The 10,371-nt window shown below is 55.7% G+C and overlaps 1 gene segment (V, D, J or C); it reads right to left on the bottom strand.

Moving 5' to 3' along the window:
* Positions 1-292: 292 nt before the first annotated feature.
* LOC116795856 lies at positions 293-10,005 on the bottom strand. The segment is given in 5 exon segments: positions 293-602; positions 737-822; positions 1,479-1,488; positions 8,359-8,362; positions 10,002-10,005. Coding segments are annotated over 4 exon segments (407 nt in total).
* Between the last annotated feature and the right edge of the window lie 366 nt (positions 10,006-10,371).

Raw genomic sequence — 10,371 nt, 5'->3', positions numbered from 1 at the left:
AATGCATCCCAGCACAGAGGCAGCCCTGGCAGAAGCAGGAGGACATGGTCATCAGTAGCAAGACAGTGGGGTGAGGAACACAACTACACCATGAGTTTTATAGGGACCAGGACAATGGTCCCCAGCCACAATGTCACTTCTCATTCTCTGGGACAAGAAAGAAACAACGTTCCCTGTTGTGGCTGTGCAGAAGGGACAGGAACCTGCCTCAGCCCCACATCCAGAAAGGGGGGACAGGGGCTAAAATCTTTCCTCTCATTTTGGAGTCTGCCTCGCTTCCTGGTGCTTGTTGTCAAAACACACCATAGCTGCTGCCACTGCTGCTGTCGTAGCCACCACAGAAATAGACAGCCTCGTCCTCAGCTTGGACCCCAGTGATGGTCAATGTGGCCGTGGAGCCGGACTCGGATCCGGAGAATCGCGAAGGGATGTCCGAGGGTCTGTTGCTGTTGCGATAGATCACAGTGACAGGGGCAGTGCCAGGTAGTGTCAGGCAGCATAACCCCAGCTGCTGCTACTCCCAGAGCAGGTGATCTTGACGGTGTCTCCCACTTTGACTGACATCAGAGGTGACTGAGTCAGTGCTGCCTGGACCAGGGAACCTGAAAAGGGAGAGGAGAGAGAAGAGAAGACATGGATCAGTCAAAGCCCCAGGAGCACAGTCCTCCCTGGGCAGAGGGACAGGACCCCTGTGCCCAAAGGCCCCATCCAGGCACGGAGAGTCCACCCATGGCACCTGAGGTGTGGGCGAGCACCGCGAGGAGGAGAGGGACCCAGGCCATGGTGTGATCCCACCAGCTCCACGTCCCTGCAATGATGGGGCTGTGTTGTGGACCCTGACTCACATTTAAGCCCCCACCTGCCCAGGCACAGCCCCTCCCTGGATATGTGGCCATCAGTGTTCCCTGGAGCTCTTGCCTCAGTGCTCCCCCTGCCCACTGCAGGCTCCTCTGGCCCACCAAAAGGCAGCACAATCACTCTGGGCTGCCTGCTCCTTCCCCAACATCGCTGCTGAGCTCTGAGTTCAGCCAAGGACCACCCAGTCCGTGTTCCTGCCCAGTAGGACCATGGCCTGGCTGCACCAGGAACTCCTGTCACAGGGCTAATAACAGCACCATGATCACTGCAGGCCACCTGCTTCCCAGGCCACTCAGCTGGGAAAGACACATTCTGCTGCACACCAAGGCACTACAGGTGGGTGCCTCTCAGGAGCCACAAGACTACAACCAGCTCAGTCCTGCTATCTGGCAAAGACCCCTCAACCTTTGCCAAGATCCATGTCAAGGGATGGCAGGAACACTTTTCTACCCCACCTTGTCGATGCACCCTCTACAGCCACCTCCTCCCTGCCTGTGACCCTTGCCTCACCCACCCCCCAAGCACCTCTGCAGCAGCACAGCTCCTCCAGCCGCTCCCCTTCCCATGCAGGGGCTTGTCTGCAGGGTTCTGCTCCCTCAGCTGGCCCAGGCGTTGCCCACAGAGCACACACTGCCCCCAGCACACCCTTCTGCAGGCATTGCTCCTAAACTTGGGATGGGCATAGACCTGGAGCTCTAAGGGGCATCCAAGTTGGGGCACCAGGCACAGTCACTTTCAGCACAGGGCAGCAAGGGCAGGGTCATGATGGGGACCTGCCCCACCATCAAATAGGAACAGCAAAGACTCCTGACTGAGGTCTACAATGGCAGCAGATTTCAGTATCACTTCCCCATTGCTCCATGTGACTGTGGAATCACTGCTGCTGTCGTAGCCACCACAGAAATAGACAGCCTCGTCCTCGGCTTGGACCCCAGTGATGGTCAATGTGCCCGTGGAGTCGGACTTGGAGCCGGAGAATCGCGAAGGGATGTCCGAGGGTCTCTTGTCATTGAGATAGATCACAGTGACAGGGGCAATGCCAGGGACCTTCCGCTGGTACCAGTCAGCATTAGGCCACTACTGCTAAGGCCAGGGCAGGTGATCTTGATGGTGTCTCCCACCTTGTGACACAATGAAGACGGCTGAGTCAGCACTGCCTGGACCAGGGAACCTGCAGAGAGAGAGGAGAGAAGACGTGGGTTAGTCAGTGCCCCAGGAGCAGAGTCCTCCCTGGCCAGGGGGATGGGACCCCTGTGCCCAAAGGCCCCATCCAGGCACAGTAAGTCTGGCCATGGCACCTGAGGTGTGGGCGAGCACCATGAGGAGTAGAGGGACCCAGGCCATGATGTGATCCCACCACCTCCACATCCCCACAATGACGGGGCAGTGCTGTGAACCCTGACTCACATTTAAGTCCCCACCTGCCCAGGCACAGCCCCTCTCTGGATGTGTGGCCATCAGTGTTCCCTGGAGTTCTTGCCCTAGTGCTCCCCTTGCCCACTGCAGACTCCTCTGGAGACACATCCACCTGCCCTTTAGCACCCAAGTCTGGTTGGTGCTTCCTGGTCCCCGGGTGCCCACACTACCTGTGCACTGATCAGCAGCAGTGACAGAGGACCTGGGCAAACCAGGTCCTGCTTCAAACCAGGTGCTACACTGGGCCTCTCTTCATTGCCACAAGGGAACCTCCAAGCAGAGAACTGGGACTGTGAAAGGGCACTGGAGCCACACTAAGACCAGGAGCTTCAAGGCTACTCAACAGGAAGGAAACACAAGCCCTCAGGTCCTCCAAATTCAAAGCTGGGGGTCTCAAGTGGCCTCACAGCAACCATGGTTGGAGTTCACATCAATCAACTGTCCACAGAATCCTCCAACTCTTGTCCAGCCTGGGTCAGCCCCTCTGCTGCCTGCCCACCGCATGGCCCACAGCAGCCTCCAAAGGAGCCAGTGGGGGCTGCTCTGCACCACAGTGTTAGACACTGGCACCTGGTTGTCCACAGCCCCTTTGCCTCCTGGCAGCCCTGTGAACCTCAGACTGTGCAGTGGAACCACACTGACACCGTGTGGGGACAAGAAGGGCCTCAGGGACAGCGCTGGAGGAACTGAGACCAGAATCTGGCACAGGACTCTGCCCTTGCTGTCTGTCACCTCTGCCACAGCTCCCACCAGGTCCAGAGATTCCTGGCCGTGGTATTTGTGGGGAGAAGTACCCAGTCACAGTTGTGCATTATCCAGGAGCTGTGACACTTCCATATCTTCCAGCACCAGCAGAAGGATCGATGCCACTCACACAAAGCAAACAGCAACAGTCATCCCAGAGCACCCAACCATGGCCACACTACAGGGCACTTGGATGCCAACCAGCACTGCCCTCCAGGGCATTGCAGTGACCGAGAGCCTCGTCCTTGGCTTGGACCCCAGTGATGGTTAATGTGCCCGTGTTGTCAGACCAGGATCCGGAGAATCGTGAAGGGATGTCCGAGGGTCTGGTGTCAGTGCCATAGATCACAGTGACAGGAGCACTGCCAGGGACCTTCTGCTGGTACCAGCCATACAAGCTGTTGCTACCCCTGGAGCAGGAGATCCCAGTTGTGCTGGCAAGAAGGACGGTGGACTTAGCAATGCTTCTTGGAGCAGGGAACACAGAGAGAGAGAGTGAGGGAAGATGAGAGGCCTCAGCCATTGTCCCAGGAGCACAGCCCTCCACAGGGCATCGGGCCTGGGGCCTTGTGCCCAAAGGTCCCATAGTGCGATAGAAGAGCCCAGAGCCACCCACAAAGAACCCAAGGTGTGAGGGTCCTGCAAGGAGAAATGGCAGCAGTAAGAGGAGGCAGAATGCCACAGTCAGTGCCTCCACCATGCTGACCAGCACTGCTGCCGTCGTAGCTGCCACAGAAATAGACAGCCTCGTCCTTGGCTTGGACCCCAGTGATGGTCAATGTGGCCGTGGAGCCAGACAAGGATCCGGAGAATCGCGAAGGGATGTCCGAGGGTCTCTTGTCATTCCAGTAGATCACAGTGACAGGGGCACTGCCAGGGACCTTCTGCTGGTACAGCCATACAAGTTGTTGCTACTCCCAGAGCAGGTGATCCTCACAGTGTCTCCCACACTGGCTGACACCAAGGACAGCTGAGTCAGTCTTGCCTGAACCAGGGAACCCAGAGAGCAAGAGGAGAGAGGAAAAGACTGACTTGCTTTTAAGCCCCCAGCCGGGGATCTGCACCACGGTGTTACACACTGGCACCTGGTTGTCCACAGCCCCTTTGCCTCCTGGTAGCCCTGTGAACCTCAGACTGTGCAGTGGAACCACACTGACACCGTGTGGGGACAAGAAGGGTGTCAGGGACAGTGCTGGAGGAGCTGAGAGCAGAGCCTGGCACAGGATTCTACCCTTGCTGTCTCTCACCTCTGACACAGTTCCCACCAGGTCCAGAGATTCCTCCAGTCCTGGCCACAGCCTTCAGGGCTTCTGCACAGCACCCTGCCCAAGGCAGCCCATGCTCACAGGGGAGAGCCTCTCACACAGACACAGGGTCCTTCAGCACAGTTGCTCTCACTAGAGACGAGTGGCACAGAGCCCATGGACCAGAGCAGGATGCCCAGATCATAGTGACAGAGGCATTGCCAGGGACCTTCTGCTGGACTTAGCCACAGGCACTGCTACCCTCAGAGTAGGTGATCTTGATGGTTTCTCCCATGGTGGCTGACACAAGGACAGCTGACTCAGTGATGCTGCTCCAGGGAACCTGGAGAGGAAGAAGAGAGAGGGGAGAAGAGTGGGGGTCAGCCAGTGCCCCAAGAATACGGTCCTCTCCTGGGCAGCTGGAGTGGGAATGCTACAGTCAGAGGGGAGTGGATGGAACCACAACCAGAGGGAAATTTGGGAAGCAGAGCCAAGCCCAACACATCCCAGCAGAGAGGCAGTGCAGGCAGCAAAAAGAGGACATGGTCACCAGGAGCAAGAGACAAAGGGCTGGGGGACAAAGGAACTCTATGTGATTAGTAGGGACCAGGACAATGGTCCACAGACACAAAATCATCTACAGTGCTCTAGGACACAGAAGTGGGGACATTCACAGCCACGGTCAGGCAGAGGAGACAAAAACCTGCACCACTCCCACATCCACAACTCTGTTTGGCCATGAGAAGGACAGAAAAACTCCATTTTTAACTCTTTTGTACCTCATTTCCACATCTCTCTGTGTCACAATAGCAACATAACTGCTGTAGTCCCAGCCACCACAGAAATAGACAGCCTCGTCCTCGGCTTGGACCCCAGTGATGGTCAATGTGGCCGTGGAGCCGGACAAGGATCCGGAGAATCGTGAAGGGACCTCTGAGGGTCTGTTGCTATTAGTATAGATCACAGTGACAAGGGCACTGCCAGGGACCTTCTGCTGGAACCAGGCATAGGAGTCATGGCTACCACCAGAGCAGGTGATATTCACAGCATCTCTCCTCGGTTGACACCGAGGACGGCTGACTCAGTGATCCTGGACCAGGGAATCGGAGAGAGAGAGAAAAGACAGGAGCAAAGGTGGGTCACCCAGTGTCCCAGGAGCACAGAACTTCCAGGACAAGGTTACAGTGCCATAGTCAGAGAATAGACAAGTGGGGGACAAAGCAACACCATGAGTTTTGTAGGGACCAGGACAATGGTGTCCCCAGTCAGAAAGTCACCCCTGTTCTCTGGGACACCAAGGAGAGGATATTCCCTGCCATGGCTGTGCAGAGGTGACAGAAACCTGCCTCAGCCCCACATCCAGACAGGAGGGAGAAGGGTCAAAAGCTTTCCTCTGATTTTGGGTTCTGCCTCACTTCCTGCTACTCACTGTCAACACACCACAGCTGCTGCCACTGCTGCTGTCACAGTTTCGCACTGGGGAAGGAAAGACCGAGAAGAAATTGGCGACTCACCTTTGACGGTCAACATGGTCCCGGCCCCAAATATACCAGTACCACTGCTGTCGATGCCACCACAGAAATAGACAGCCTCGTCCTCGGCTTGGACCCCAGTGATGGTCAATGTGTTCGTGGTGCCGGATGTGGATCTGGAGAATCGCGAAGGGATGTCCGAGGGTCTCACATCATCCCAGTAGATCACAGTGACAGGGGCACTGCCAGGGACCTTCTGCTGGTACCAGCCATAGTAGCTGTTGCTCCCAGAGCAGGTGATCTTGATGGTTTCTCCCACCTTGGCTGACAATGAAGATGGCTGACTCAGTGGTGCTGCCAGGACCAGGGAACCTGGAAAAGGAGAGGAGAGAAAAGAGAGGCTCAGCCAGTGCCACAGGAGTACAGACCTGCCCAGAGAAGGTTATAGTGAATGCAATAGTGGGAGGAGGACAGACAAGGACAAGGCCACTGGCACATTTGAGGAGCAGAGCTCAGCCCAGTGCACCCCCACCACAGAGGCAGCAGCAGGACAATATGGTCATCAATAATAAGAGGCAGTGGGGTGGGGGACAAAGCCACACCGTGAGTTTTGCAGGGACCAAGACGGTGGTCTACAGACACAAAGTGAGCTCCAGGGCTCTAGGAAACAAAAGGGGGGACATTCCTAGCCATGGTTGTACAGAGGAAACCAAAATCTACACTAGCCCCACATTCACCACTCTGCTTGGCCATGAGGAGGACAGAAAAACTCCATTTTTAACTCTTTTGTACCTCATTTCCACATCTCTCTGTGTCACAATACCAGCATAAGTGCTGTAGTCCCAGTCACCACAGGAACAGACAGCCTCAGCTTGGACCCCAGTGATGGTCAATGTGCCCGTGGAACTGGACAAGGATCCGGAGAATTGCGAAGGGATGTCCGAGGGTCTCTTGTCATTGAGATAGATCACAGTGACAGGGGCAATGCCAGGGACCTTCTGCTGGTACCAGTCAGCTTTAGGCCACTACTGCTAAGGCCAGGGCAGGTGATCTTGACGGTGTCTCCCACCTTGTGACACAATGAGGACGGCTGAGTCAGCACTGCCTGGACCAGGGGACTTGGAGAGAAAGAGGAGAGAAGACGTGGGTCAGTCAGTGCCCCAGGATCCAGAGAATTGTGAAGGGACCTCCGAGGGTCTGTTGCTATTAGTATAGATCACAGTGACAGGGGCACTGCCAGAGACCTTCTGCTGGAACCAGGCATAGAGCCATGGCTACCACCAGAGCAGGTGATCTTCACAGTGTCTCCCAGGTTGGCTGACACCGAGGACAGCTGACTCAGTGATGCTGGACCAAGGAATCAGATAGGGAGAGAAAAGACAGGAGCAAAGGTGGGTCACCCAGTGTCCCAGGAGCACAGAACTTCCAGGACAAGGTTACAGTGCCATAGTCAGAGAACAGACAAGTGAGGGACAAAGCAACACCATGAGTTTTGTAGGGACCAGGACAATGGTGTCCCCAGTCAGAAAGTCACCCCTGTTCTCTGGGACACCAAGGAGAGGATATTCCCTGCCATGACGGTGCAGAGGTGACAGAAACCTGCCTCAGCCCCACATCCAGACAGGAGGGAGAAGGGTCAAAAGCTTTCCTCTGATTTGGGGTTCTGCCTCACTTCCTGCTACTCACTGTCAACACACCATAGGTGCTGCCCCTGCTGCTGTCACAATTTCGCACTGGGGAAGGAAAGACCGAGAAGAAATTGACGACTCACCTTTGACGGTCAACATGGTCCCGGCCCCGATTATACCAGCAGGAATGCTGCTGTCCCAGCTACCACAGAAATAGACAGCCTCGTCCTCGGCTTGGACCCCAGTGATGGTCAATGTGCCCGTGTTGCCAGATGTGGATCCGGAGAATCGCGAAGGGATGTCCGAGGGTCTCTTGCTGTTATCATAGATCACAGTGACAGGGGCACTGCCAGGGACCTTCTGCTGGTACCAGCCATACTCATTGCTGCTTGGACCCCAGTGATGGTCAATGTGTTCGTGGTGCCGGATGTGGATCCGTAGAATCGCGAAGGGATGTCCGAGGGTCTGTTGTTGTTGTAGTAGATCACAGTGACAGGGGCACTGCCAGGGACCTTCTGCTGGTACCAGCCATAGTTGCTGTTGCTCCCAGAGCAGGTGATCTTGATGGTTTCTCCCACCTTGGCTGACATTGAAGATGGCTGACTCAGTGGTGCTGCCTGGACCAGGGAACCTGGAAAAGGAGAGGAGAGAAAAGAGAGGCTCAGCCAGTGCCACAGGAGTACAGACCTGCCCAGAGAAGGTTATAGTGAATGCAATAGTGAGAGGAGAACAAAGGACAAGGCCACTGGCACATTTGAGGAGCAGAGCTCAGCCCAGTGCACCCCCACCACAGAGGTAGCAGCAGGACAATATGGTCATCAGTAATAAAAGGCAGTGGGGTGGGGGACAAAGCCACACCGTGAGTTTTGCAGGGACCAGGACAACAGTCCACAGACACAAAGTGAGTTCCAGGGCTCTAGGAAACAAAAGGGGGGACATTCCTAGCCATGGTTGTACAGAGGAAACCAAAATCTACACTAGCCCCACATTCACCACTCTGCTTGGCCATGAGAAGGACAGAAAAACTCCATTTTTAACTCTTTTGTACCTCATTTCCACATCTCTCTGTGTCACAATACCAGCATAAGTGCTGTAGTCCCAGTCACCACAGGAACAGACAGCCTCAGCTTGGACCCCAGTGATGGTCAATGTGCCCGTGGAACCGGACAAGGATCCGGAGAATCGTGAAGGGATGTCCGAGGGTCTCTTGTCATTGAGATAGATCACAGTGACAGGGGCACTGCCAGGGACCTTCTGCTGGTACCAGTCAGCATTAGGCCACTATTGCTAAGGCCAGGGCAGGTGATCTTGACGGTGTCTCCCACCTTGTGACACAATGAGGACGGCTGAGTCAGCACTGCCTGGACCAGGGGACTTGGAGAGAAAGAGGAGAGATGAGAGAAGATGTGGGTCAGTCAGTGCCCCAGGAGCCAGACAAGGATCCAGAGAATTGTGAAGGGACCTCCGAGGGTCTGTTGCTATTAGTATAGATCACAGTGACAGGGGCACTGCCAGGGACCTTCTGCTGGAACCAGGCATAGGAGCCATGGCTACCACCAGAGCAGGTGATCTTCACAGTGTCTCCCAGGTTGGCTGACACCGAGGACAGCTGACTCAGTGATGCTGGACCAAGAAATCAGATAGGGAGAGAAAAGACAGGAGCAAAGGTGGGTCACCCAGTGTCCCAGGAGCACAGAACTTCCAGGACAAGGTTACAGAGAATGCCATAGTCAGAGAACAGACAAGTGGGGGACAAAGCAACACCATGAGTTTTGTAGGGACCAGGACAATGGTGTCCCCAGTCAGAAAGTCACCCCTGTTCTTTGGGACACCAAGGAGAGGTTATTCCCTGCCATGGCTGTGCCTCAGCCCCACATCCAGACAGGAGGGAGAAGGGTCAAAAGCTTTCCTCTGATTTTGGGTTCTGCCTCACTTCCTGCTACTCACTGTCAACACACCACAGCTGCTGCCACTGCTGCTGTCACAGTTTCGCACTGGGGAAGGAAAGACCGAGAAGAAATTGGCGACTCACCTTTGACGGTCAACATGGTCCCGGCCCCAAATAAACCAGTACTGCCACTGTAGCTACCACAGAAATAGACAGCCTCGTCCTCGGCTTGGACCCCAGTGATGGTCAATGTGGCCGTGGAGCCAGACCTGGATCCGGAGAATCGCGAAGGGATGTCTGAGGGTCTGTTGCTGTTATCCAAGATCACAGTGACAGGGGCACTGCCAGGGACCTTCTGCTGGTACCAGCCAGCATAAGGTCAGCTAATCCCACAGCAGGTGACCTTGACAGTGTCTGGCTGAAATTGCAAACAGCTGATTCAGCAATGCTGCCTGGACCAGGGACTGTGAAGAGGGAGAGAAGACAAGGATCAGTCAGTGACTCAGGAGCACAGACTGCCCAGAGCAGACGGACGGGACCCCTGTACCCAAAGGCCCCATCGGGGCACAGCAGGTCTGGTCATGGCACCTGAGATGTGGGTGACCACCACAAGGAAAAAGGCCCAGGCGATTCCACCAGCTCCACATCCTCACACTGATGGGGCTGTGCTGTGGACCCCAACATCCTCTTAAGTACCTACGCAGCCAGCATAGCCACTTCCATGGAAATGAGACCCTCAGTGTTCCCTGACAACTCCTGTCTCTTGCCCATTACCAGCACCATGATCACTCCAGGTCACCTGCTTTCTGGGCCACTCAGCTGGGAAAAACACGTCCTGCTCCACACCAGGCTTCTCTCAGGAGCCACAAGACTACAGCCAGCTCAATCCTGGTATCTGGGTAAAGGCCCCTCAGTCTTTGCAAAGATCCATGTCAAGGGATGGCAGGAACACTTTTCTACCCCACCTTGTCGATGCACCCTCTGCAGCCACCTCCTCCCTGCCTGTGACCCTGGCCTCACCCACCCCCCAAGCACCTCTGCAGCAGCACAGCTCCTCCAGCCGCTCCCCTTCCCATGCAGGGGCTTGTCTGCAGGGTTCTGCTCCCTCAGCTGGCCCAGCC

Source organism: Chiroxiphia lanceolata, chromosome 18 (genome assembly GCF_009829145.1).
Source record: "Chiroxiphia lanceolata isolate bChiLan1 chromosome 18, bChiLan1.pri, whole genome shotgun sequence".
Classification (NCBI taxonomy): Eukaryota; Metazoa; Chordata; class Aves; order Passeriformes; family Pipridae; genus Chiroxiphia; species Chiroxiphia lanceolata.
This window is presented reverse-complemented; position numbering and strand designations above follow the sequence as displayed.